Here is a 27,979-nt window from a genome sequence, read left to right as displayed (position 1 = left end):
TCCGCTTACTTTGCGTGGTCGTTCCGAGGCTGCTGGCACAGCCCCGCCTGCCCTCCCTCGGGGAGGGCTCTGTCCTCAGGCTGTCGCTCCACCGCTCACTTGCCCTGGTAGAAGCTGACCGTGGCCTCGGAGGGATAGCAAACACCACAAACAGTAAGTGTAGCTCTCCTTTCGGAAAAATGCCCCTCCCCCCTTTTTAAACACTCTGATGAGCAAATCCCCATCGAGGCTGACATGGTCAGGAGCTGCCGACTCTTCTGAGCGGACGCTCAGCCCCGCCCCGGGTCCTCCGTCTTCCCGGAGGACAGCCTTTGACCCTGGCTCCCCCTAGTCGGGGAGTGGCCATCCTGCCAGCCCGCCGCCACCCACCCCAATGGGGGCTGCGGCCCTGGAGCAGAGAGGAGAGGACGGGCCGGCCCGAAACACCGCCGCGGGGCTTTCTTTAGAAAAGCTAGACTTTAATTACTCAGATAGTTTTACAATGAAAACAGGTACCAGAAGACCGGTCTCAACGCTCACAACCGTACAAAAGACAAATACAAAAGCTGCGGGCGGTGAGCGCGGCCCGCATCTCCCGCCCTGGGGTACTCGGCAGCCCTACCTCACCCTGTCCACCGCGCCAGGCATCCCTTTGGTCCCCTCAACCTCGTGGGGCGGGGAGAGCGTCGCACTAGCAAGGAAAAGCCCTCCTTCGGGGTCAGTGGAATTTAAGAAAAAATAAAAAAGATAGAAGTCTAATAAGCAGAGCTGTCGCTAAAATTAGGAAGTTATAACTTTTCTGGTTAACTTGAACATTCAAAAATGTAATATTGAATCCAAAAAAGTATCTGAAATCACACAAAAGGTAACCCATATTAAAATTTAAAAAACAAGTCCAGAACACCCCCGAGAAATGAACCTAAAGCTTTAGCGGGCTGGGGCCCGGGGAGCGGCCGTCCCGCCAAGCCCCACGGCGAAGGCCAGCATGGGCGGCGGGCGGCCCCTAGGACACGTTGGCCATGGGCTTGTACTTCTTGAAGCGCGTCCACTGGCCTGTGGCATAGTTCATCTCGAACACGGTGTCCACCAGCATGGTGGTGCTGCCCTGGCCGTCCGACTTGGGCAGGTCCTCCGTGTGCTCGCTGAGCTTGATCTGGATCACGTCGCCCTGCTCCTGGCACGGGTTCTCTGCGGAGGGCAGGGGCTGCTGGGCGGGGCACCGGGGACTGAGGAGCCCGTCCCCCCGCCCCTCCCGGGGCCCTTGTCCCCCCGCCCGCCCCCATCCCGCCGTCCCCCCCCCCCACCCCCCGGGCCAGCCACACACACCTACCTCGGGAGCCGGCCATGAAGCCCAGGATGAGGGCCTTCTCCGGCCGTGTGACTTTGTTGGCCGTCTTGAACATCTCCTGCGCGGCAAACATCTGCTCTCTCTGCAAGCGTGGACAGGGGTGTGGGTATCCGGGCACTGCGGGCGCCCCCACTGCAGCTGTGGGCGGGCAAGGCCTCAGCCCGCCCAGGGCACACCTACCGTGAGGGACAGGTTCTTCTTGGGCTGCTGCTGGGCAGGGGGCTGGGTCTGTGGGGCCACCATGGCCACCGGAGGCGTCTGGGCGGCCGGGGTGACGGCCGGGGGTGTGGTGGGCGTCAGGGGAGAGGTGGGCGTTGAGGGTGTGGATGCGGCAGGGCTCGGGCCGCTGTTGTACATGGGTGCCCTCTGCTTGAACTGCGCTGGCAGCGCAGGGCTTGGGGCACTGGGCTCCTCAGGCGGCCGGCTGGCCTGCAGGCCAGCCTCCCGAGAAGACGGTGCTGTAAGTAGAATGCGGTCTGGTGAGGGGGCGGGGGACCGGGACCCACCCTCCCCCCCCCCCCCCCCCCGCCCTTGAGCTCTCCTGGGCTCCACTGCCCCTAGAACAAGGGGACAGGTCCTGCTCCACCTCCCAGGCCCTGACTGCTAGACCCCGTCCTGCCTCTGAGTCCCCAGTGGGAGGCCGTCTGGCCGAAGCTGGGGCCTAAGCCTGAACCACCGGCAGCACCTCCGGGCCCCGCAGGAGCAGGGAGTCTCAGGCTCTTCCAGACGGCAGAGGAGATGTCCAGGCCTGGCCCAGCCCCCTCCCCGCACCCCTCCCTACCGACACCCCCCCCCCCCCCCCCACGGCCCCGGTAACACAGGAAGGCAGCCTCCTCCAGCCCAACAGGGCCGCTGGCCCCCATGGCCCTCTCTGGCCACTTCCGCTCCCGGAGGGCAAAGCTAAGCCCGGTGACGCCAGAGCCCCAGAGTCAAGTCCATTACCCTGGGTCTACCTTTTTGTCAGAAATTCTGGGACTGTGAGGGGATCCCTGGACCCTATCTCGACGTCAGCTGGGCAACCCCCTCCCCCCCTCCTCCAGCTCCCCCACTCCCCACTGGGCCCTACGAAGGGGCCTCCAGAAAGGACAGAGCAGGTGAAAACTTGGGGTTTGCACCAGCACAGATGTCCTGCCGCCCAGGGAAGCGCCATGTGAGCAAGGGAGGATCTGCTCCCTCCCCAGCGGGCGGCAGTCCCGGGTGGGTGCTGGGGAGGGGTCTGGAGAAGGCTGAGCCGGACACCTGCCCGCTCACCTGGTGGGGTCTCGGAGCTGGGGATGTAGGACGAGGCCGGGACCACGCTGGGGGTGGCAGGCAGGTAGCTCGTGGAGGGCAGCGCAGGCTCGTTGTTCAAGGATCCGAGTTTCTGGAACAGATTTTATTACAATCCCTCCCAGAAGAGACCCAGGGCTCAGTGCTTCCCCTGGACGCCGGCCTGTGCCGGCTCCCCTGTGAGCCTCAGACTCAATCCTCCACCCCCACGGGAGGCACTCCCAACCCTGGGGCAGGACAGCGGGCACTGCTCTCCTCAGCCCCTATCTGGACCTGCCTCAGTGGGGGGCGGGGGAGGGGGGGGCTTCCCAAACCAGCCAGCCAGGAGGAGAGAAAACACCACTCCACAACAGAAGGAAACTGGGCCGGAAACAAGCCATGCTCACAAGGCCTTTCTCCAGCCCTGGCCCATGGCCCCATCCCCACGAGCTGCGTGGGGATGGTCTGCGTGGACGAGAATCCGAGAAGCAGACTATGCTTACCCGCTGACCCCCTCCACTGTGGGTGGGACTGAGGCCCCAAAGACAGGTCCCCACTAGAGAGGGGAAACCAAGGCCTAGAGGTGAGGAGACTCACCATAGAGCCCCCCGGAGAGCACATGTGGGACACGCACACACAGCCCTAGTGCAACGCCTCTCGCACCCGTATCCACACACACACACACGCTCCCTACAGGGCACACTGTGTGGCTAACCACATGTCGGCCGCGTGAGGAGCTGGGGGGGGGGGGGGTGGAGGGAGATGGGCGGTTGTGGAAGGCGCCCCTGCAGCGCCCAGGCCCCACCTGTGTGGACACCAGGCCGGCCGCGTAATCTGGGGTGGCGTTCTCCACGACGGTCTCCTCCTTGGCTGGCTTTTCCACCACTTCCGCATCTGCTGACAAAACAGAGTCCTCGCCAGTGGCCCCGACTGCGCGCACCCCACGAGCAGGCCCAGCGGGCCCCCGGGGTGCAATCCCGAACCGCCACACTGAACGTGTGCTTCAAACACGGTCTCCAGGCAAAGAACAAAGTGAGCTCATTTTCCAGAAGTCCTGCCCCGTGTGATCACCGCGCCCCAAGTTGAGGACCTAGCGTCAAGATAAAAGCCACCGGCGGGACGAGTCACCGGGAGAGGGACCGGCCAGGAAGCGCAGCCCCCAGATGGACTGCAGCCCAGACCCACCCCGATGCCTGACCCCCGGCTCCCCGACCGAGCGCCCGGGCGGAGGGCAGCCCAGACCCTGTAGGGAGCCCCGTGTACACACCCAGCGTCTTCCTCCTCCTCTTTGCCTCTCGGCCGGCTCCCACCATGTCCAGCTCAGAAATGTCGAGCAGCTGTCGAAACAGACAGAAGCCGGCCCTTACCCGCGGTGTGAGGGACACCGAGGCCGGTCTCGTGAGGCCGCGGATACCAGAGGGGAAGTGCCTACCTTCACTCCCCTCTCCTTCCGCAGGGGGGTCCTCGAAGGCGGGATGGGGGTCCGGTTCCCGGCGGGGCTGAAGACACTGGGGGTGGTGGGGCTTCTGAAGGGCGCCTGCTTCGGGATGCCTTTGAGTGGGGCTGCAAAGAGGTGGGGACCTCAGGGACTGGCCCGTCTCCCGCCACTCTCATGGTTCCCTCTGAGGAGCGAGGCCACCCTGCCAGCACACCGCCCGCTTCACCGGCCCCGTGACACCATGCGCGAGCCCAGCGGGTGCAACCCCAATTCCCACGGACCGCCGTGTCTCTGCGAGGGTGGGTGGAGGCGACATCACCAGCACACCTGCGACCCTGGGCGACCCTCTCCTGGTGGCCAAGAGCTCAGGTGTCGAGTCTGAGGGCAAGGCCATAGGAAGCAATGACATCACAGCCAATCTAGGATATTGTTGCCAAAACGTGAACAAAAACAGACACCGTGTCTGCAGCCATCCATCCTAACACAGCGAGCTTCCGACGGCACGGACGCGACTTCTACCCACGCTCCCTTCTTGTACCTCCCAGCAAACTGACCATGAAAGGCTAGATACCCACACACTGCAGCCAGAATCACCCTCCCTCCCTCCCTCCCTCCCTCTCTTCCTTCCTTCCTTCCTTCCTCCTTCCCTCCCTCCCTTCCTCAAGTTGGTCCTAAGTGTGTCAAAAAGAAGTCACCTGACACACAGCGACCTTCCCTTTCAAGCAGGGTCTGCCCCCCCACCGCTGGGCATCTAGCACCTCCCCACTCTCGCCCCCGGGACCCCATCTCCATGCTCAGCCCGCAGGCCTGCTCCTGCTCAGGTCTCCCCCCGTGAGCCAGGCCCAGGGCACACGCAGCCTCTGGCCAGCACTGCCCTCAGGACGCGTTGCTGGGGTGTGGAGAACCTGAGAGCTTTCTCCGGTGAGCGGGGTGGGCGGGCCTCTAGAAGGGACCCTGCAAGGCTTCCCTGTCGGCTCCAACAGGGTGCCCTCTGTTTTCAGGTGACACCCCTCCCCTGCTGCCTGGTCACCCTGGGCCCTGCCTCTTGCCCTTGGGTTGGTTTGTCCGGTGCCTTCTGGAGGCACGCTCCAGGCCACCTGTTCTCTGCTCCTCCTATCTGCTCCGGTGATGTGCGCGCAGGGCTGTTTCCAGCCCTGAGGGAAGGAAGAAGGTACGGCCCAGGAGCACCAGCCACCGGGGCATTTCGCAGTCCACCGTCAGTCCCGTCAGTCCCGAAGCTCTGCGGTGGGGCGGCACTCACCGTGTGCAGGGGGCGCCCTCTCCCTCCCCCCCCCACCCGCATCCTGCTCAAATTCTGGTCTTGCTCCTCTTGGCATGTCCCCGTATATCCTTCCAGGTCTTTCCGTAGGTGGAAAACCTGCATTAACCCTGAGCTCTCCTCATTCCAGCGTTCCTTTCCCAACACCTCTTAAGGCACCTTTGGGGCCCAACATTTAAATGGTGTGGCTAACCAGGAAAAACCGTCTTTGAAGTCAAACCCCAATCTCCGACCCAGAGGCAAGCCCAGAAGCAGGAAGGAGTCCTGCGGCTCCGTGCCCGGGCTGCCAGGGCGCAGCGCAGCGGGCAAGGCCTTACTTGTGGTGTCCATCTTCCGGAGCAGTCCCCGGCCCTTGGCGTGGAAGGGCACGCCCGCGCTCCGCTTCAGCTGCTGGGCCGTCTCAGTGGCTGTAAGAGGGTTGCACGTGTCAGCAGCGTGTCCCGCCGTACATGTGTGTGGCGCTCACGAAATGACTCGCTAGGAAGTAGGTGCTGTAAGTATTCACACACACACACACACACACACACACACACACACACACACACACGGGTCTCTCTTCCTAAAGACACATTCATACGTTCCCCAAAGCCCAATGTGACTGCAAATGGTATGGTTTTTTGCTTAGAAGACCTACTTTCAAGTAAGGAGAGCCGTGGGGCTGCCCGGAAGGGGCAGAACCGTACTCCAGAGGGGCCCGGCAGGGGGGCTGGAGGGAGGCCTCCCAGGCACCCTGTGTGAGGTCTCAAATCGGGCAGCCCCGATGGGAGTGTCCTCACTGGACACTGATGACCGTGGTCATCAGGCAAAGTGTGTGTGGCGTTTCTCCTCGCAGATGCAGAAGTATGAGGAGGGAACGAGATTTTCCTGAGATGGCTCAGTGGGTGCTGGGGAAGGGGAAGGGAGCAGCGAGGCGGGGCCGGAAGCCTGGTCCCCAGCACTAGGCTCTGCCACAGGGGACAGCGGGGCCACCAGCCCCATGCAGCCACAGCACAGCACCAGACCCAAGACACTGTCTATTCTGAACTAAGAGTCACAACGGCTGGTGTGTTTTACCCAGATGCTTTGCAACCAGGGCATTTACGCATGTCATCGATACCAATTCTGTAGCCATTCAAAATAAAAGTTTATCGGGATATGTTTTGCAATTTGGTTGAAAAGAATCAACTTCCTTGCCTTTTTTCTAGCAAATAACTTCCACACCCATTTCGCATGCTACTATCTGAGAAAACGTTAAATAAAATGCTCAAACATCTTTACAGTGAAATGCATGCCATCTGCAACTCCAGAAAAAGGCAGTTACAGGAGGGGCCAGCCTTTCAGGAGCTTTTGCCAGGCCACCTATCACTGCCCACATCGCTGTTTGCAGATTTCACTTTCTGTAACAAGATTACACTTTAACCCGAAAATTCTGAAGTTTCTAGAGCAGATTTTAGAAGACACAGTTTAGCGTAGCAGTAAATATTTCTAAAAAACTTTTGCAGACCTCGGTCTCAAAAAGACAGGTTCGGAGCCATAAATCAAAGAACTCTGAAGGTGAAAGCACAGACCGAGGCCGAAGCACGGCCATGAGCTCGGCAGGGCGGCCCCGAGAGGACAGGGTCCCCACCAGCCCGGCGCCTAGATAGCGGACACTCACATTTCTGCAGGAGCTCTGCCCTCAGCGTGGCACTCTTCGGCTTCCTCTTTAATTGAAAATGTTTCACTGGGGGAGTGAGGGGTCCGGCGAGGGTCGTCAGGGCGTTTTTATTCAGGTACTGGCACTCCAGTGGCAGCATGGCCGACGCTTCACACTCATTCACTGCTCATTCAAGAACCGACACAACTCGTTAGGAGCTCCCTCACCCAGGCCACCGTCGCCACCACTGACGTGAAAACACAACCCAAAGTGCAGTTTCCTATTTACAGCTGCGGGTCTTCCGCTTTGATCCGTCAAAGACGGACTCCCCAGCGTCTCCACTCCACCGGTCGCCCGCCAGTCAAGGCCACCCACGTGGCTGGTGGTCAAGTGGGTGGCCACCCACCAGGACGGGGCCCCACCGGTGTACATCAATACCACAATTTTCGGAGAGTGTCTCCGGCATTCCCAGGCTTCGGAAATGCCCAGACACACCCCGAGCAATAGGTAAGGTGAGTCTGTGGTCACCATAGGCTTCTCTCTGCAGCCTCCACAGGCCCCTGTCAGTGGTCTCTTCTGGCTTCTGCTGGATCCTGGCTCTCAGAAGCAGCACTCGGGTGGCTTCTCTGTCCCCCCAAGAGTCAGAACTCAGGGAAAACCCTTGAGGAAGGAGCTCAAATGCACCCCTATTTTTCCCGCCCCCCCACGATAGGACCAGGCCCCACCCCCCTCCAGGGGCCAAGAAGCCCCCTGCAGCCGAAGACAAAGCAGGCCCTTCCCCACCTCAGAGGTAGACCTCACCTGGACCCTGGTCAAGATAACCACCAGGACAAAGACGTCCCGGGTTTGCTTCCCAGGGCTCCCAAAGACTCTGTGTTGTGTGGGGGGAATGGCCAGGCTACTGGCCCTGTGGCAGCACAGGCTCCATCTTTAAGGGGCACCAGCACCTGTCTCCAGACACAGAGAGATCTGGGAGGAACAGCCCTCCTCATCTTTCTATGTCTTCTCTGATCATTTACGAGAATTTTCTAAATAATTTTCAGTTCAAGCTCAAAATAACTCAACTGGTGATACTTTAAACACACAGTTCTGCGCATCTCCTCTGTGCCAGGGAATGTTCTACGCTCTAGAGACGCAACCTGAATGGGCAGAGCCCATGGCCTCAAGGAGCTGAGCAGTGAGGAGCGGCTTGTGGGCTGTTGACACGCTTGGTATTCTGAGACTGGCCAGAAGCTGGGCAGCAGCTCTGGCGGGGGGTGGGGGTGGGGGTGGAAAATGCACACAGATAACATTTCCGGAACCACAGCAACTGCCCCGCAAACAACGCAACACTGTAGATGTCAAGTTCACATTTCCCTCCTCCCCACATAAAAAACACACACACAAATACCCTTTTCTCTAAGTTCTCCTAGAATATCTTGAACGTTGGGATTCTGTTCCTCAAGGTCAAGGTTAAGCGAGCCGGTGTCGGGAAAGGACTTCAGGATGTCAGCTACCATGAGAACCCAGGGGTCCGAGTCCAGGGTAGCCAGCTGGATAATCTCCGCCAGGGCGCCCTTCATCTGCAGAGAAAGGAGAGACAGTGTCCTGAGCCTGGGGGCTGCACGGCCACCCCTCCCGGAAGCCCCGCCCACTGCTGACAGGCCTTGGCAACCAGCTGGGGACAGCAGCCCCCGCAGGTGCAGGTGTCTGCACACCTTTGTTCCCAGACACAGACAGCAGCCCCCTTCACACCCCACTGAAGCTCTGTGGGGAAGCGTCCAGCCTCCACAGCAACCGCCTCCATGCCGGGCCCCCTCCTCACGGGAACCTGGGCTCCCCTTCCTCTGTGCTCCCCCCACCCCAGGGCCATCCCGCTCCCCTGGGCCACCACGGCCTCTGCCAGGTCGCGATGCCCACTCACACTGAGCGCCCCCACCTTCGCCTGTTGCCCACTCCCCCTCCCGCAGCAGCCTCTCCCCACAGCCTCCTAGATGGCTCCTAGCGGCACCCGGTGACCGTGTGCCAGGACAGCAGCAGAAGGGAGGGCTGTCCATACACAAGCCCCTGCCTTTGCCAGGCCCACACCCCCATTTAGGAAACCTGCTGATGGGGCACCTTCAGGAAGGAGAGGCGAGCTCACAGTCCTGACGGGGGAGCACGGATGCAGGAGACAGAGGGCCGGGGAAGGGGAGAAGGCAGGACCCTTGAGCCGCTGCAAGACCACACTAGCCCTACACTCACCCCACCTGGTCACTGGTCTTTCCATCCCTCAGACATGTGATTCCTCACTCCTGGCCCCGCAGGGGCAGCAACTGCCCTTCTCACCTGCACCACAGCTCCCTGCCCCCCTCCCATTCCCACCCACTGGAGGAGAGGTACCCACGTGTGAGGTCAAAGCTTCAGGGTGGGCCCCCCTCCCCTGCCAGCCACACACAGGGTCAGGTGCCAGCTGACCAGTTCTAAAAGGCCATATCTTGAAATATGCAGAAATATGTTCTTTGATGGTAAAAATGATAAACCCTGAAACCAACATTGTACTATATGTTCACTAACTAGAATTTAAATGAATATTCGAAAAGAAAAAAAGCAGCAAACATTTATTTGTAAACATTTGTGGTAGGGGGGGCTTTTTGCTGTTACAGAAGAGTGCCGCCATCCACTGCCTTCCCCTTTACTTTCATCGAGGTATCATATAAGCTCTGTTCTGCGTTAAAAACAAAAAAGCACAAAGTGAAAAATTAAACAATTTAAAAATTTTTTTAAAAGTTTATTTGAGAGAGAGAGAGAGAGAGCGCGAGCGAGCAGGGGAGGGGCAGAAAGACAGGGGGAGAGAGAGAATCCCAAGCAGGTTCTGCATCATCAGCATGGAGCCTGATGTGGGGCTCGAACTCATGAACTGTGAGATCATGACCTGAGCCAAAATCAAGAGTTGGATGCTTAACCAACTGAGCCACCAAGGCGCCCCAAAAAATTAAACAATTTTTAAAAGATGTTTATTTATTTATTTTGAGAGAGAGAGGGAGGGAGAGAATCCCAAGCAGGCTCAGCACTGACAGCACAGAGCCTAACGTGGGGCTCAGACTCACGAAACATGATATTGTGACCTGAGCCGAAATCAAGAGTTGGATGCTTAACCGACTGAGCCACCCAGGTGCCCCTCAAATTAAAACAACTTTATGCGTCCCTTGCTACAACAAGAAGAGCATAAAAACACGTCCCAGGCCAACTAAAATTGTGCCTAAGAAAATGACACGTACTGAGCGCCCAGCGTTCTAAGTGGCTCAGGAAGATCGCAGGTTCCACCCTGGGCAACGGCTCCGAAGCACGAAGAACAAGAAACACACACAGACTGCGTCTGAGGAAACTCCCGAATGTCCATACTCGCAAACGACCACGCAGACGAGAGGCTGCAAACATGACGTGGCCCACACCGGCGGGCGCTGCCTCACGAGCCGGGCGAGGGCAGAATCAAACAGGTGGGCGACGTGGGCAAAGGGGCAGAGAGACCGGAACCCTCTGGACACCGCTGCCGGCAATGCAAAATGATGCCGCGCGGGGAGCCAGCCTGGCTGTCCCTCAGTGAGACGCGCATGGAGTTGACCGTGCGACCCGTGGCTCCACTCCCTGCACAAACACAAGAGAACGAAAACGCACGTCCACCCACCAGAGACCTGCATGCCAACGGCTTTCTTCCTAAGAGCTCAGCAGTGAAGGGGTGACTCGACCGGGGTGTACCCACAGCACAGATGCAACCTGAACTTCAGTACGTGACGCTGAGTCAAAGAAGCCGGTCCTAGAAGACCACACAGTGGACCAGTTCCAGGTGCGCTGTAGAGATGTGACAGGGGCCCGACAGGAACAGAAGTGACTGCTAATGAGGACAGGACACCCTGCTGGGGTGACGAACTGCTCTGGAGTAGAGAGTGGTGATGTCTGCACAACACTGTGAACGTACCCAGACCACCAAACTGCACGTGCAAAGAACGAGTCCTGTATGAATATCTCAATCTGAGAAATTATGCGAGGCAGAAAAATCTGTGGGGGACGTGCCGGGAGGGTAACCGAGGGAAACTTAGCCAAAGCCTGCAGGATGTCTCCAAATCCGGCATCACCCCCGGGCCCGGGCCCCTGCCTGGGTGACGTCACACGCCTGAGCACCCAAGAGGCACAGCTGAGTGGTGTCTCCAGGAGGCGGCCCAGGCCGGCCTGGGACAGTCCCCATCACCAGGATGCAGCTCTGACAACAGCTGGGTCAGGAAGCATGTACTTGGGTCAAAAGGAGCTTTAATTCTGCGGGCACTGGCACAGTCACAGCCAGAGTCGAAGCGAAGAGGAAGAAAGGCAAAATCCAGTGCTCGGCAAATACTCCTCCAGAGCGTGTGATGCTGGTGACCGGTTACAGTGCCATGGATGTTTACAGCTGTCTCCAATAAAAACATAAAGCAGAGAAATGAGTTCAACAGAAGGTAACGGAGCAGTGAGGGCAGGAGCCCTGCGCGGACCTGGCGGGCGAGGGGAGGGCACGCGATGCCACAGGGAAGGCCGTTCTCCTTCGGCCGCTAAGTGTGGGGTCACCCGCCCCTCTCAAATTCCTGATTTTCTTCACACAACCGGACAATCTGATTCCAAATTCCTCTGAGAAAATCGACAAAGAAAAATAAGAGAAACATTTAAAAAGAAGGTAACGAGAGGGCGTTAATCTTAGCAGATGTGAAAATGCGTTATGAATGTGCCACACGAGGGAGAATGCTCCCTGTCTCTCACTTTATTTCCAAATAAGCTGCAAGTGGGTCCGATTTCAGTTTGAAAAATAAGACTGTAAAAATACCAGAAGAAACCACAGGAATCTTTTTTTGTGACTGCTAAGTGAGAAAGACGTCTGTACATATGATTCTAAACCAAGGACCACAAAAGGCAAGAATATCAATTTTACTACACAACTATGTTGGCATGGAAAAACCCAAAAAAGTCCAAACCCCATAAATATAATCAAAAGAGCAGCGACAAGCTAGAGAAAAAGTACTTGCAACTCCTATCACAGGCATCAAACACACACACACTTGATCCTACAAGTCAGTAAGAAAAGGTTTACCAGAAAACGATTCAAAACTCTTAAAAATGCAAAGGATACTCAGCCTCACTCCATGTAAAAGAAATGCAAACGGAAAGGAGACAAGCTTCCCACGCGTGAGCTTGGCGGCGCGGGGCAGGTACCTGGGCAGGTGACCACCGCGGCCCCTCTGGGAGAACAGCCTGGACTCAGCCACCTCGAGCCAAACCCCAAATCTGTCACCACTCCCTGGAAAAGCACGGGCACATTCCCAGGCGTGCCTGTGCCACAACTCCCCTCCACGAATAAAGGAACAGCAGCTGATGCCAGAACGTAAGCGGGCATAACATCTACAAAGCTTTTACCTTAGCAACATGCGTCACAATTTAAATGCTATGTGCTCTCAGGGCAGTCAGCACTTCCGAGAATGTGCCCTCCGGCTCTCTTGCACACCCGGGCGAGAAGAACGTGCCCTCCGGCTCTCTTGCACACCTAGGCAACAGGACACTCAGGCAGAGCATTCCGGGCAGCGGAAGACGGGAACAGCTCTGCGCCCAAGAGACCCACCAGATAAAGCAGACTCTGCGAGGCAGTGAAGGGAATGACGTGTGCGCGACCCCCTCCCCAAGCTTCCCCAAGAGGAGATGTGCAGCTAACCAGACCCTCTAATGACTTAGTTGTTCTATAGACAGAGTCTCTCCCGAGAGCCAGGTGAGGTGCGGTGTTAGAGCTGCAGAAACAAGCAAGACACAAGACGTGCTCTCAAAACAGCTCACACATGAGCACAAAATAAACTGAGAACCCACCTGCGTTCACAAAAACCTAGTGGTTTTGGTTTTTTAATTTATTTTATTTTTTTTGAGAGAGAGAGAGAGACAGAGACAGAGCACAAGTGGGGGAGGGGCAGAGAGGGAGACACAGAATCCGAAGCGGGCTCCAGGCTGAGCCGTTAGCTCAGAGCCCAATGTGGGGCTTGAACCCTTGAACCGTGAGATCATGACGAGAGCTGAAGTCAGAGGCGCCCCTGTTTTGGGTGTTTTCTTTAAGAGGACAAGTGAGAGCTGCTGTGTGTGTGTGGGGGGGGGGGGGGGGGAATCTCAAGCAGGCTCCACGCTCAGTGCAGAACCTGATGCAGGGCTCGATCCCACAACCCTGGGACCATGACCTCAGCCAAAATCAAGAGTCAGATGTTAGACCAACTAAGCCACCCAGATGCCCTGTAAACCTAGTGTTTTAAGTTGAACTGTACTCCTCCAAAAAGATATGGCAGAGTCCTAATGCCCAGTGGCTCAGAATATGACTCTATTCAGAAACAGAGCCTTTGCAGAGGTGGTCAAGTTAAAATGCAGTCATTGTGACTGGTGTCCTTATGAAGAGGGGAAACTTGGACACACACGAGATACTCACAGAAGAAAGACAAGGTAAACAAACAGGGAGAAAACAGCTCTGTGACTGGAGCGATGCTCCTATGAGCAACCAAACAGCCGAGGCCATCCCAAGTCAGGAGAGGCCACCCAGAGCCGTGAGACTATGTTTCTGTTGTTCTAAGCCATCTAGTTTGTGCTACTTTGTTACAGCAGCCCTGGCAAACTAATACAACAACCCTAAGGCAAAATGGACGGTAGTTTATAAAAATGTTAACAAAAAAAGGCACGGAGGTTAAAAACAAAAAGACTATTGTTATGGACTGAATGTGTGTTCCCTCAAACTACACGCTGAAGCCCTAATTCCCAATGTGATGGTAGTGGGAGGGGACGGGGTCCTGAGGGAAGGGGTGCCTGCCTTTTACAAAAGGGATCCCAGACCTCTCTTATGGTGTGAGCACACAGCCTGAAGGCTGCCGTCTGCAGGCCAGGAGGACAGCCCTCAGAAGACACTGAATCAGCTAGCACCTCGGTCTCGATGTCCTATAGTCCAGAATTGTAAGAAAGTAAATGTCTGGGGCTCCTGGGGGCTCAGTCGGTTGAGCATCCAGCTTTGGCTCAGGTCATGATTTCGCGGTTCCTGAATTCGAGCCCAGCATTGGGCTCTGTGCTGACAGCTCAGTGCCTGAAGCCTGCTTCGGATTCTGTGTCCACCCCCCACCCCCCACCCCCCCCCACCCCCGCCCCGCTCCACCCCACCCCCTGCTTGTGCTCTGTCTCTGTCTTTCAATAATGAATAAACATTAAAAAAATTAAAAAAAAAAAAGAAAGTGAATGTCTGCTGTGTTGTGTTTCATTACGGCAGACCAAACCTCATTCATTCATTCATTTATATTTTAAATGTTTATTTTCGAGAGAGTGCAGGCAGGGGAGGGGCAGACAGAGCACGACAGAGGAGCCGAATAGGGCTCTGAGCTGACAGCAGACAGCCTGACACGGGGCTCGAATTCACAAATTATGAGATCATGACCTGAATCAAAGTCAGATGCTTAACCAACTATGCCACCCAGGCACCCCCAAACCATTTTTAGATTAAACCAAATCTTCAGCAAGAATCCCACCTTCAGGAGCGGCTGGGTCGCTCAGTCGGTTAAGTGTCCGACTTCCACTCAGGTCATGATCTCACAGTTCGTGAGTTCGAGTTCAGTGTCGGGCTCTGTACTGAGAGCTCAGAGCCTGGAGCCTGTTTTGGATTCTGTGTCTCCCTCCCTGTCTTCCCCTCCCCTGCTCATGCTCTCTCTCTCTCTCTCTCAAAAATAAATAAACATTAAAAGAAAAAAAAGAAGAATCCTATCTTCAACCGTGTTCTCATGGTAGCTTTCATCGGGTCTCTGGGGGGAGGCAGATGCTTGAGTAAGGACCTTCTAGTTCTTGCCAAGAGGGCAACGCCGCATGCCCTAAAGCATGCACACAACACACTCTCTCTCTCATATACACACAGCGTCACAAATCCATGAGAAAAATGCATGCATCTAAATGCATGGTTGGACACAGATCTCGGACTCAGAACAGAGAAAAGTGAGACTGGCTTCCAATATAACAGCACGTACAAAGGTGCACTCCTGACGCATTAAAGACCTACCTGTGAAAGGAAGAACTACAAAGTGAAAAGAAACAAAAGAGGCACATCTAACGACTTCTTAAAACTTCAGAAGCACAAAACATAAACCAAAAACTTACTGTGTATTAAAATGAAAGATTTCTGTTCAGGGAAAGACAAATGAAAAAGTTAACAGGTAACAAAATGGCAGATGCAACCTGTAATGTTCAAAACCAGCAGCGTTTACTACCCAAAATATACAGAGTCCCTGCAAATCAACAAGACAGCAACCCCAACAGAAACAAAGGCAGATGCTATTAATAGGCAACAAACAAAGGAAATCTGACAAGGCAAGAACACAGGGGACAGATGCCTCAAATGAACACAAACTATCAATTTCCAACCATCTGATCCACAAAACCAGAAAAGTGGACAAAACCAGGTGTGAGAAGAGTGAGGGGGAATCAGGTTCCCTCAGGCGCTGCAGGTGGGAGTGTGGACACTACAAGGTCACCACTTAAGCAGATACATTGTGACCCAACACTCCCACCTGGGCGCAGATTTCAAAGACAGCTCCACAGTGACCCAGGGGTAAGAAGCCCTGTGCTACAGCACTGCTTGTTACAACCAAGCTGGTTGCAGCCTGCCACCCAGGGCTGGAGGGACGTGCACAGGGACACCAACTGCGGGGGCACAGTTGAGCAGGAGTCAGCCCATTTTTCTCTGAGGGGCCGGACAGTGACTATTTTAGGGCTTGTGGGCCACATGGGAAGGGGAGGGGAGGGGAGGGGAGGGGAGGGGAGGGGAGGGGAGGGGAGGAGGGAGGAAGATATGAGACAGGCTTAAATAAACTTTTCAATAACGTGCAAACATTCTGAGCTCACAGACCATACAGACAGGTCACAGGTCAGTTTATCAACCCTTGGATTAGATAAACAGCAACATGGCTGAAAATAATTAAAAATAATGTTTTGTCTACAAAAAATGAACTGAAGTGGGGCACCTGGATGGCTCAGTTGGCTAAGCATCGACTTTAGCTCAGGTCATGTTCTCACAGTTCATGACTTCAAAGACCCACACTGGGCTCTGCACTGAGTGCTGAGCCTGCTTGGGATTCTCTGTCCCCCTTTGTCTCGGTCCCTCCCCCACTTTGCGTGCCCGTGCATTCTCCCTCTCAAAAATGAACATTTAAAAAAATAAATGAATAAAAACAATTGCTGAAGTACGTAGACAATATAATTTTACATCAATTAAAAGTAGTAAGTGGGGGTGCCTGGGTGGCTCAGTCAGTTAAGTGGCCGATTTCAGCTCAAGTCATGATCTTGTGGTCTGTAAGCTTGAGCCCCGCGTCAGGCTCCGTGCTGACAGCTCAGAGCCTGGAGCCTGCTTTGGATTCTGTGTCTCACTCGTTCTCTGTCCCTCTCCTGCTTGCTGTCTCTCTTTCAAAAATATTAAACATTAATAAAAATTTTTTTTTTAAATATGTGAAGGGGCCCCTGGGTGCCTCAGTCAGTTACGAGTCCGAGTCTCTTTTATTTCGGCTCAGGTCATGACCTCACAGTTCATGAGTTCAAGCCCCAGGTTGGGCTCCGTGCTGACAAGCACCAAGCCTGCTCGGGATTCTCCCTCTCCCTCTCTCTCTGCCCTTCCCCCACTGGCTGTCTCTGTCTCTGTCTCTGTCTCTCTCTCTCTCAGAAATAAACTTCAAAAGGTTTTTTAAAAATATGGAAGACTTGCAACGTAAGACTGATAGAAAAGATGCTCAATGTCACCATCATTATGGAAGTACAAACTGACACCTATTAGGACGCCTGACCGTAGGGACACCTGGCTGGCTCAGCCAGGGGACTGTGCAACTATTGATCTCAGCGTTGTGAATTCGAGCCCCATGTTGGGCACACAGATTACTTAAAAATAAAATCTTTTTGAAAAAATGCCTAAAATTAGAAAGGCACTACCAAATGTGGAAGACAACTGGAGCCCTTGTATGTCGCTGGTGGGAAGGTGAGTGGTACCGTCACCTTGGAGAGCAGTGTGCCTGGGTGGCTCAGTCGGTTAAGTGTCCGACTTGGGCTCAGGTCATGAGCTCATGGTTCGTGAGTTTGAGCCCCACGTCGGGCTCCCCGCTGTCATCGTAGAGGCTGCTTCGGATCCTCTGTCTCCCTCTCTCCTTGCCCCTCCCTCACTCATGTGCACGTGCAGGCTCTCTCTCAAAAACAAATGAACGTTAAAAAGAAAAAGGACCCAGCCATCCCTCTCCTACACGCGTCCTCCAGAGAACAGCAGAGCACGCAGGGACATAGCCGTAAATGGGGCATGCCCATACCGAGGCAACCTACTCAGCAGTAAAATTATGAACTACAGGGAGCCTGGCTGGCTCAGTCAGTGGAGCGTGCGACTCTAGAGCTCGGGGTTGTGAGTTCCGGCCCCGGGATGGGTGTCGACATCACTTAAAGAAATAAGCTTAAAAACAAAAGTTATGAACTGTTAGCATACGTAACACATGGGTGAATATCAAAATTACACGCTGAGTGAAAGAAGCGAGACCTAAAAAACCCACCCTGTACGATTCCATGTGTATAATGTTCTATAATGTGCAACTTAATCTGTAGTGACAGAAAGCAGTTGCACGGGACAGGGCCAGGAGGAGACGTGGGTTGTGATCCGCCGGTACCTTCACTGTCCTAATGTTACAGGTGTGTACATGTCACATTGCACACCTTAAATACAGGCAGCTTAGATCACTTACACCTGAAAGGAAAGAAAAGTCCCTACCTAAAAGCAAGACGCTCTTTTAAACAGAACAGAATGGTTGTTGCCTACAGGGAACGTGGGAGCAGGATGTAGGGGTCAAAGAATAAGTGCGACAGAACAGACTTCGTAGGAAGTGAAAAGGAAGCCAGTAAAAAGTTTGACAGCAGACAGAAGTAAGGGATGGGGTGGTAAGTCAGGCACTATCCAGACCATACCAAAGAAAGGAAGCCACTAGAAAATATGGAAGGGGCTACCCAGGAAAGAGAGGAAAGTCCCATATGCACCTAACTGCAGAATCAGGGAGAAAGGGAGAGAAACTGGGGTGAAGGCAATATTTGAAGAAATAACTGCTGAGATTTTCTAGAACAGACAGATTAAAGATAACTGTAATGTGAAAAGCCCACCAAAACGTGTCACTGGAAACTCGCAGGACGGCCGAGTGAACCACGGTCCTGCACCAACGGTCTGGGACCATCACAGCCGAGCCTACGGCCTGGTGCCAGGCTGCTGGCTCGCCGTGGTGACACAGCTGCAGGCCAGAGGCTCACGGGCACCATCGCAGAAAAACAACAGAGGTACTAGGTTCCAGGGGGACAGCAAAGTTTAGGTGAAATTTCAATGAAGTGGTGAGTCCATGTGTAAAAAAGGTCTGTGTCAGAACTGTGATGCAGACCCAGGTCCAGTGTCCTTGGAAACAACACAGGTAAGAGAGGTAGAAGTCACGTTCAGACCCTCCTCATCTGATGCTCCGCCCCTGGGTTGGAAACTGACGCTGCTTCTCTGTGTCTAAGCATCTGAGATCCTGCAGGTACAAGTGGGACATTTCCTTCTTCCTGAGTTCAGACAAACAAGTTTCTGAGTCTGTAATTTTAGTCAACGGTTTCTCAGTAAGACAGCCACGCAAGGGAAGGCTCAGCACTTCACAGCAGCAGTGTGTGTCCTTGGGGGAAACTGGGTATCATTCCCTGTGCAGCTGGCCTTGTCATTTTGACCTCCAGCTGAGAAATCTCTCGCCCTCCCGGTCACTGGTCACTGGAATCCCCAAGACTTCCCACGGTCACCCCGGACTTGGCTAACTCTACAGAATACACAGAATCTCCCAGTCCCGCTCTTCTAAGACTTCCACTGGCGCCAACGTCAGTGTCTTAGACCACAGTGGTCGCTGGTGTTATCCAGTAGCATTTATTTCCTAGAATGCCTTTTCAAATACAGCTCAAACATCCCAAAGTCACTATTTACATTTTATGACACTCTGTAGTCAGCAAAACACCTCACATACATAATATCCTGAGATCGTTCGCCTCCATTTTCAAGGCATCATTCTGACTCCCCTAGCCAGAATAAAAATTTCTTAAAGAGCAGGAGCCCTAACCTACTTCTGTACCCCTTACTAAATAAACTAAAATACCGGATCATCCAAATCTCTTTTCCTCCCCCTGGTATTAGCCACAGACTGTTGTTTACTTAGCTTTTAAGAAGACTAGATACGTCATAAAACTAGTAAACTGGTTTCAGGATTTCACAATGACACACAGGTTGTAGCAGATGCTGTTGTGATGGTTAAACTTATGTGTCAACGTGACTGGGCCAGGGGGTGCACACACGCACACACACACACACACACACACCCTGTTGGTTCTATTTCTCTGGAGAACTCTAACACACTGTGGACACATCCAGCCCAATCATCTAGTCCCCCTGTATCTACAGTCTTATATAGAAAAACTTAATCTTTAGAATGACATTTCAAATGTATTAGATACTTAAATAACTTAAAGATAATTAAGATAGCTAAGTGAATTAAGATGTTTCAGCATATTTGCTTGGGGCACCTGGCTGGCTCAGTTGGTAGTGCATGAGACTCTCGATCTTAGAGTTGTGAGTTTAAACCCCATGCTGGGTGTACAGATTACTTAAAATACTAACAAAAAAAAAAAAAAAAAAGAGGGGCGCCTGGGTGGCTCAGTCAGTTAAGCACCCAACTCTGGCTCAGGTCATGATCTCATGATTCATGCGTTCGAGCCCCACAGCAGGCGCTCTGCCGTCAACACAGAGGCCACTTCGGACCCTGTCTCCCTCTCCCTCTGCCCCTTCCCTGCTCACAAACACCCCCTCTCTCTCAAAAATAAATAAACATTTTAAAAAATGGGAAAAATAAAAAAGTTTTATACCAAGAAAATAAAAATGCTTTTCAGAAAAGTAAACTACCCAGAATGGCCTAATCCTTTTGCAACCTAGCCAATAATTCCTTTATTGTAATTTCTTGTAATATAGGGGCACGTGGCTGGCTCAGTTGGTATAGCATGAGACTCTTGATCTTGGGGTCATTGAGTTCAAGCCCCATACTGGGCGTAGAGCTTACCTTACACACACACACACACACACACACACTGGTGTGGGGGGTGCCTGGGTCTGAGTGGCTCAGTTGGTTAAAGCTCTGACTCTGGACTTCTTATTTTCCACTGAGGTCATGATCTCACAGTTAATGAGATAGAGCTCCGTGTTGGGTAGAGCCTGCTTGAGATTCTCTCCCCGTCCCCTCTCCCAATCAGATGCGTGCACATGCATACTCTCTCTCTCAAATAAATAAATAAAAATTGTTTTGGTATTATAAAGTCCCAGAACTACATATATTGATATATATCAGTGAAAGAAAGCTGATATATCTATATTAAAGTTGGACCAAAAAAGACTTTAAGCACAAAAAACATTACCACATACAGAAAGCTCTATATAAAGATCCATGGTTCAGCTTAACAGGCAACTAAAACAATTCTAAACTTGCATGCACCTAATAACATAGCCTCAAAATATATAAAGCAAAAGCTGATAAAACGGTAAGGAGAAATGGACAAATCTATAATCATAACAGAGATCAACATACCCCTCTCACTAATAAATGAAGTAATTCTTTTAAAAATCAATAAGACTACAGTAGACCTATACAATACAATAAACAAACTGACCTAATGAACATATACAGGGCAATGGAACTCAAAACTAGTGAATAAATCTGCTTCTCAAGTTCAATCGCAATGTCTACAAAAATTGACTACATATTTTGCCATTAAGCAATCTTAAATTTCAAACAACTGAAATAATGTAGACTGTATCCTGATGAGCACTCAATACAGCTAGAAATCACTAACAAAACATAACGAAAATCTCTCCCTCTCCAATGTACAGAAACTAAGAAACAATTCTAAACTACAGTGTCAGTGAAGAAATCACAGAAATGAGGAAGTATTGCGACTTAACGAAAATGCTATTTAACAAAACTTGCAGGATGCAGCTAAAGCTGTGATTACAAAAAGCCTTGCGGCTTTATACGTGTATCTTAGGGAAAAAGCATTGAAAACGAGGTCAGCTTCCATCTTAAGAGATTCGTAAAAGACCAAAAGAAAAAAGGAAATACAAGGAAGAAGATAATGACAATGAAAAAAAGTAGTTAAACGGATAACAAATACATAACATAACAGAGAATATCAACAAAGCCAACAGTTGGTCCTTTGAAGTTTTATAAAATTAACAGGTATCTGGTGAGATAGATCAAAAAAAAAGAAAAATGAAAAAGGGACCATCACTACACATGCTTCTGATATTAAAAAGACAAGAGGATATTAACTACTTTATGCCAATACATTTGAAGTTTTAGTAGAAACGGTCAATCCTTTAAAAAAAAATAACATCAAACTTTTACTTAAGAAGAATATAAAACAGGGTGCCTAGGTGACTCAGTCAGTTGAGCATCCAACCCTTGATTTCAGCTCAGGCCATGATCCGAGGGTCATGACATCTAGCCCTGCTTGGGATTCTCTCTTTCCCTCTCTCTGCCCTTCTCCCACTCACACACATGCACACAGCACTCTCTCTCAAAAGAAATAAATAAACTTTAAAAATAAAATAAAGATAATAAATAAGAAAAAAAAATCAATACTCAAAAATCTCCCCACAAAGGAAATCCAGGCTCCCCCACATAGCTTTATTACTAAGTCCTACCAAACATTTAGGAAGAAATAATTAGATTATTAAACTCCAAAGAAAAGGAAAACAGAGGCTACACCACAATTCCTTTTATAAGGATAGCATAACTTCAGTACCAAAATATGACAAGGACAATTTCAAAAAGTAAAATTAAAGGTTAATTTCACCCAGGAACATAAATACAAAATTCTTACACAAAATATCTGGGCAACATATATATAAATGACTAAATTAGGTTTGTACCTCAGGGGTGCAAAGCTGGTTTACAATTGAAACTATTCTATAAATGTGGTGAGTTACATGCCAAGGGATATTTTAACCATCTGACAAATTTCAAAATCCATTCATGTTCACACTATTAGGATGGCTATACCAAAAAGACTGACAACAACAAAGTTGGGAAGGATGTAAGAAATTGGAACACTCAAAAATCACTCGCGTAAAATGTAAAAATGCTGAAGCTACTATGGAAAATAGTTTGGCAGTTCCTCAAAATAGTTATGATCCAAACAATTCTTCTCCAAGGCATATACCTGAGAATTGACATCCAATGTCCACATTGAAAACATATGCCCATAAAAACTTGCCATGAACTTTCACAGTATTATTCATAATAGTAAAACAGTATAACAACCTAAATGGCCATCAACTGATGAATAAAATGTGTTCTATCAATACAGTGGATATCATTCAGTTGCAAAAAAGAAATGAAATACTTACACGTGCTACAACATGGATGAGCCTTGAAAGTAGCCCGTCCCCAAAGACCACACATTGTATGATTCCGTTCATATGAAATGTCCAGAATAGACAAATCATTAGACACAGAAAGCAGGTAAGTGGGTGCCTCAGGCTAGGGAAGGGGGGTAGGGCTGGAGGGGGAGACTGCTAATGGGTACAGGCTTTATTTGGGGGCTGATGAAAATGTTCTAAAATTGTCTAGAACGATGGTTACACAAATGTGAAGATACTGAAAGCTGCTGAACTGTACATTTCAAATGAGTGAATTGTATGCTTTGTAAATTATATCTAAATAGAACTCTTAAAACTCATTCATGATTATAACTTAAAACAAAATCTAGAAATAGAGAAGAATTTCCTTAACCAGACAAAAGCTAGCCATCCAAAATAATAGGAAACATAGTCTTTACTGGCAAAACAGTCCAAGTTCTTCCTGTGTGATGAGAAACAAGACAGAGTCCTGGTGAGCCCAGTAAGGCAAGAAAAAACATAACTGGAAAGAGAATAGGAAAGACACAGAGAAGTAGTTTACAGAAAAAATTATTGCAATTAGTAAGCCTTTGGCACAGATACTATTCACAAACTCATCTAAAAAATAAAATTTTGGGGCGCCTGGGTGGCGCAGTCGGTTAAGCGTCCGACTTCAGCCAGGTCACGATCTCGCGGTCCGTGAGTTCGAGCCCCGCGTCAGGCTCTGGGCCGATGGCTCAGAGCCTGGAGCCTGTTTCCGATTCTGTGTCTCCCTCTCTCTCTGTCCCTCCCCCGTTCATGCTCTGTCTCTCTCTGTCCCAAAAATAAATAAACGTTGAAAAAAAAAAAATAAATAAAATAAATAAATAAATAAAATTTTAACAGATACCACCTACAACAGCATGAAAAATGTGAAATATCGAGTAATACATCTAACAGGATGGCAGGCCTCTGTGGAGAAAATCGTTAACAGTTCATAACAAATATCAAAGCAGATCTAAAAAGAGAGATATGTCCATATTCACAATCTATCAGATTGAGTATTATTAAGACGGTTTCACCCCAGAGTGCGTCGTGAGTTCAACTCGGTCTTCGATGTCGGTCAAAATCCCAACGTGAGGTATGTGTAACCTCAGAAGGGAAGATCAAACACACGTGGAAGTAGAAACGACCAAGAATAGCCCGAGATGCCCCTGAAGAGCAAAACGGGAGGGGCTGCTTGTCAAGGCCTCTGTGTCAAGTGGCAGTAAGAGGACTCAGTGGGCTATGAGCACAATGACGCATTCTAATAGCCTGAAGAAACAGAGCAGAGCCCAGAAACGACCCGACCGGACCCGACCCGAAGCAGTGACAGTGCAAATCAACCGGGAGAGACAGCTGTTTCAGCAAGTGGTGCTGGACTAACTGGACATCCATTTGGAAAGTGAAATTGCACTCCCAGCCTCACAGCACAGTCAATTGCAGGTGGACTGAAGGCTGGCAAGTGAAAGGCAGACTGTGCAGCTCAAACCGGACAGCAGGAGCCCCCCCCCCCCCCCCCCCCCCCCCCCCCGCCCCCCACAGGGAGGCACATGCCAGACCAGATCAAATCCGTCCCAATCGTGAGGGAGGCGGGACTGGTACAAGCACACACTTGGGAGCTAAGAGCTTCTGAACGTCCAAAGGTTCCAGGAAAGGGGCCAAGTCAAGCTGAAACTGGAAAACGTCTGTAACATATATAACTGAAAAAGGACTGCTACCCAACGTGCGTATGTATGGATATTTTCAACCTACAAAGCAATTTAAAAAAGACAGGAAAACACAGAAGATTTGAATATTCACAACAAATAAAATCACACAGTGAATAAACACATGAACCACATTAGTAGTAGTAGCTCAACCATAATAGTATTAAGGCAAACACAAGTTAAAGCCGCTGAATGAAGCGCCTACACTTAATACTGTAGTGCACATTTGAAAGCTTTAAGAGAGTAAGTCTTTAAAAGTTCTCGTCACAGGGCTCCTGGGGGGCTCAGTCAGTAAAGCGCTGGACTTCGGCTCAGGTCACGGTCTCATGGCTCCTGAGTTCCAGCCCCTGAAGGGGCTCTGCTCCCACAGCTCAGAGCCTGGAGCCTGCTTGGGATTCTGTGTCTCCCTTGCTCTCTGCCCTCCCCCACCCCCTCTCAGAAATAAATAAACATTAGGGGAGCCTGGGTGGCTCAGTGGGTTGAGCTTCCCACTTCGGCTCAGGTCACGATCTGTTTGCGAGCCTGGTGCCTGCTTCGGACTCTGTGTCTCCATTTCTCTCTCTCTCTGTCTCTCTCCCCAGCACACACACACTCGTACACTCTCTCTCTCTCTCTCTCTCTCTGAAAAGTAAACATTAAACACTTTTTTAACGTTCTCATCACAGGAAACGATCTGCGTATATGATCGATGTATTCACGTGATCACACAATACATACAAACACTGCATCGTTATGCTGCACGGCCGAATATAACTAATGTAACTGTATGTCAATTAGACCTCAATCTAAAAAATGGAGTAGGTACTTTGGGAAAAAGCAAACAAGAAAGCCTCACCAAACACCTTCCCACACCCTCCAGGCCGGCAGGCGCCGGTGAGGAGTCCAATTTGATACAACCACTTGGAAAAACAACTCAGCATCGCGCCGAACCCCCCCCCCCGCCCCCGCGTTCCAATCCCAGAAACTGTACCCTGGACAGAGACACGCTTACGGATACTCTACCGCAAACACCACGACGCGGGCAACAGCAGGACGCCAGCGCACAAAGCTGGCCGCCGGCCACGGTCTCCCCAGGTCGGGGTGGACGGAGAGCTGCCTGCCCCGGGAAGGGAAGGCCACTCGCAAGGAAAATGGCCCAGGGCCGGCGGCAGAGCGGACGCGCCACGCCGCACGCGCCACGCGGGAAGCGGCAGCCCCCGGCCCGTTCCAGCCGAGCCCCGCCCACTACCGGCCGGGCACCCGCCGCGGTAAAGGCACGCGGGCCGCGGGCGGGGAGGCCGGGCGGCGCGGACCGGCCCCCCGCGGGCGCTTCGGCACAGCTCCCGCACAAGCCACCAAGCACCGCAGCGCGGCTGCGGGCCGCCGGCACCACGGCGGGGCTTCGGTATTCGGGAAAACTAGTGTCGCGTGCACGAAAAGCGACGCCAAGGACCGTCCAGGAAAGCACAGAGACACGCCCCTGCCCACTGACCCGGAAGACGGAAAACGGGAGTGTGGCAAGACTCCAAGGATTCGGGGCCCTAAACGAGCGGCTGTTCTGCAAGGGACCGAGACTGCGGGGCCACCAGGGCCGCAGCTCCTCCGTCCCGTCCCAGACGCCCCGCTCCGGGAACCCCCGTCCTCCGGGCAGCTCGCCGCCCCCCAGGCCGCTCGCAGCGCGGGAGCCCGCCGCAGCCCTGCCGCCAACAGGTGCCCCGGCCCCGCGGCCCCCGCCCCAACCTCCCCTCCCGGCCAGGGCGCACCGGCCGCTCCCGACCCCGGGACACCGGCGCGAGCAGGGTGGGGCCTGTGGCGGGGGACGGGCCGGAGGGGGGGGGCGGGGCCTGGGAGGAAGGAGTGAGGATCCGCGGGGAGGGGGTGTGAGGGTCGGGGACCAGGGTCCCGGGAGGGAAAGAGGATCCTCCGGGAGAGGGGTGTGAGGGGGAGGGTCCGGAGCGGGAATGACGGTCTGCGGGGAGGGGGCGTGGGGAGAGGGCCCGGAGCGGGAATGAGGGTTCGCGGGGAGGGGGTGTGAAGGGGAGGGTCCGGAGCGGGAATGAGGGTCTGCGGGGAGGGGGTGTGAGGGGGAGGGTCCGGGGCGAGAATGAGGGTTCGCGGGGAGGGCGGATGAGGGTCGGGGACCAGGGACCGGGGCAGGAATGAGAGTCGGAGGGGGAGGGAGGTGTGGGGAGGGGGTCCGGGACGGGAATGAGGGTCCGCAGGAAGGGGTGTGAAGAGGAGGGTCCGGGGTGGAAACGAGGGTCCGCGGGGAGGGAGGTGTGGGAAGGGGGTCCCGGGCGAGATTGGGGGTCCGCGGGGAGGGGGGGTGAGGGGGAGGGTCCCGGGCGGGAATGAGGGTCCGCGGGGACGGGGGGGTGAGGGGGCGGTTGGCCGTGAGGGTCAGGGCCAGGGGTGCGAGGGGGTACGTAGGGACGGTCGGAGGGGAGGGAGCAGGACCCGGGGTCTCTGGTCACTGGAAGGGGCGGCCCGGGCCCCCACCGCCGCCAGCCTCACCTCGTCCACGGTGCGTCGCGGAAGGTGCAGCGTCCCGAGCAGCAGCTTGAGCTTCACGGCCGACGAGAGGCCATGGAAGCAGAGGCGGATGTTGTCGATGACCGCGGCGGTGAGCAGGGACGCGATGCTGGGCGGCGCCCACAGCTCGTCCGTGGCCCCCAGTTTGTTGTGCAGCCACAGGCCCGTGTCGCTCTCCCGCATGGACGCCATCTTGGGGGGGAGAAAGCCGGACGCCGCCGAGCCGGCATCTTATGAAGACACCTACGCGCCCGCGGCGAGGACCCCCAACATGGCGGCGCCCGCCCGGACGAGCCGCGGTGACGTTTCCGGGGGGGCGGGGCCTCGGCGAGACGCTTCGCAGCGACGCCGAGGAAGGCCCGCCAGCCGCCGTAACATAGCATGGCGGCGTCCGCGGCCGGCTCTCTGGAAGGCCGCGGGAGATGACGTCAGGAGAGGGGGTGTCGTGCCCAAGCGGCGGGTGGGCGGGGCGCCTGGGAGCAGAGGCCGGCGGAGGCCGGCGGAAGTCCAAGCGGGTGCTGCGTGTGCTCACTTGCTGGGTTGGCCGACGCCCCGGGGCGCCTGCCCGGCTGCGCGGGCCTGCTCGCTCCCCGTCGGGCCGCGAAGCAGATGGGGCCCGGCTCCGCGCCGGCCAGGCTGTCCAGGGTGGCCCGGAGGCAGGCTCACGCGTGCTTCCCTTGCGCATGCATGCCTTCCTGCTTGCATTCATTCATGCAGCAAAGTGCACGGAGCACTTGCTTTGTGCCTGGTGCTGTTCCAGGTGCTGAGGATACAGTAGCGAGCACAGACCCAAACTTCGCCTTTGTGGGTTCCTCGATCCAGAGGTGGTGTGGAGAGAAAGAGCTGGGCGGGGGTGGGGGCGGGGGTGGGGGGAGTGGGCAGGAGTGATGGGAGGACGGAAGCCTGGCCAAACCTTCTGGTCCCCAGTGCCGCTGTTTGCCATTGGCCAGGCAGCTGTCCCAGGAAAGGACTGGGTGGCTCCATGTCCTCAAGGTCAGCTGCAGACAGCTTTCCCGGGGCCTGTCCCGGACACCCACGCCTGCCAGACTTGGGCCTGCCCTTTCCAGATATACAAAGTAGGGGAGAATCAGCAGCCAAGCCCTTTTTAAGAGGAAGTCAGCCCTGCCTTGGCTCCAGCCGGCTCTGGGCATATAATCAAGGAAAGCACAAAATTGAGTGAGTGCCCCTCTGCCTGGAGGGGGCCCTCTCCACCTTGGCCGACCCCGTCCTTCCCCCAGGCCAGCTGGAGACATCGCTCAGAGTCCTGCTCAGAGGATGGGCCTCTGGTGGACCAGGAGGTGCTCTGGAGTATGGTGACAAACCGGGAGGAGTGAGGACGTGCTCACCATGGCATGGCATGGCATGGCATGGCATGGCTGGGGCCATGTC

The 27,979-nt window shown here is 53.5% G+C and overlaps 1 protein-coding gene across 3 annotated transcripts; it reads right to left on the bottom strand.

The window, feature by feature from the left end:
• Positions 1-437: 437 nt before the first annotated feature.
• Positions 438-26,967, bottom strand: NELFA (negative elongation factor complex member A). Of its 3 annotated transcripts, none has more exons than XM_042937104.1 (11): positions 26,573-26,960; positions 8,298-8,469; positions 6,929-7,090; positions 5,610-5,699; positions 4,008-4,138; positions 3,843-3,912; positions 3,381-3,469; positions 2,579-2,690; positions 1,508-1,785; positions 1,310-1,409; positions 438-1,167 (listed from the first exon to the last, which is right to left on the bottom strand). In XM_042937104.1, the coding sequence occupies exons 1-11, from the start codon at positions 26,780-26,782 to the stop codon at positions 983-985; spliced, it is 1,599 nt and encodes a 532-aa protein (XP_042793038.1). In that variant the 5' UTR covers positions 26,783-26,960; the 3' UTR covers positions 438-982. The 3 variants fall into 3 exon arrangements, with proteins under 3 accessions (XP_042793038.1, XP_042793040.1, XP_042793039.1); XM_042937105.1 differs by having other exon boundaries at positions 1,039-1,183; positions 1,306-1,409; positions 26,573-26,967; XM_042937106.1 differs by lacking the exon at positions 6,929-7,090 and having other exon boundaries at positions 26,573-26,964.
• Between the last annotated feature and the right edge of the window lie 1,012 nt (positions 26,968-27,979).

This window comes from Panthera leo, chromosome B1 (assembly GCF_018350215.1).
Source record: "Panthera leo isolate Ple1 chromosome B1, P.leo_Ple1_pat1.1, whole genome shotgun sequence".
Taxonomy (NCBI): domain Eukaryota; kingdom Metazoa; phylum Chordata; class Mammalia; order Carnivora; family Felidae; genus Panthera; species Panthera leo.
Note: the sequence above shows the minus strand (reverse complement) of the source record. Positions and strands in the feature narration are given on the sequence as shown.

What these genes read in the sequence shown, in the direction of transcription:
- NELFA (XM_042937104.1), bottom strand. Translation starts at nt 26,782, where the DNA reads ATGGCGTCCATGCGGGAGAGCGACACGGGCCTGTGGCTGCACAACAAA. An exon ending in GGCAGAGCTCCTGCAGAAAT is followed by an intron (nt 5,700 to 6,928) that starts GTGAGTGTCCGC and finishes ACCCTCTTACAG; the next exon opens with CCACTGAGACGGCCCAGCAG. An exon ending in GAGGAGGAGGAAGACGCTGG is followed by an intron (nt 3,470 to 3,842) that starts GTGTGTACACGG and finishes TTTTGTCAGCAG; the next exon opens with ATGCGGAAGTGGTGGAAAAG.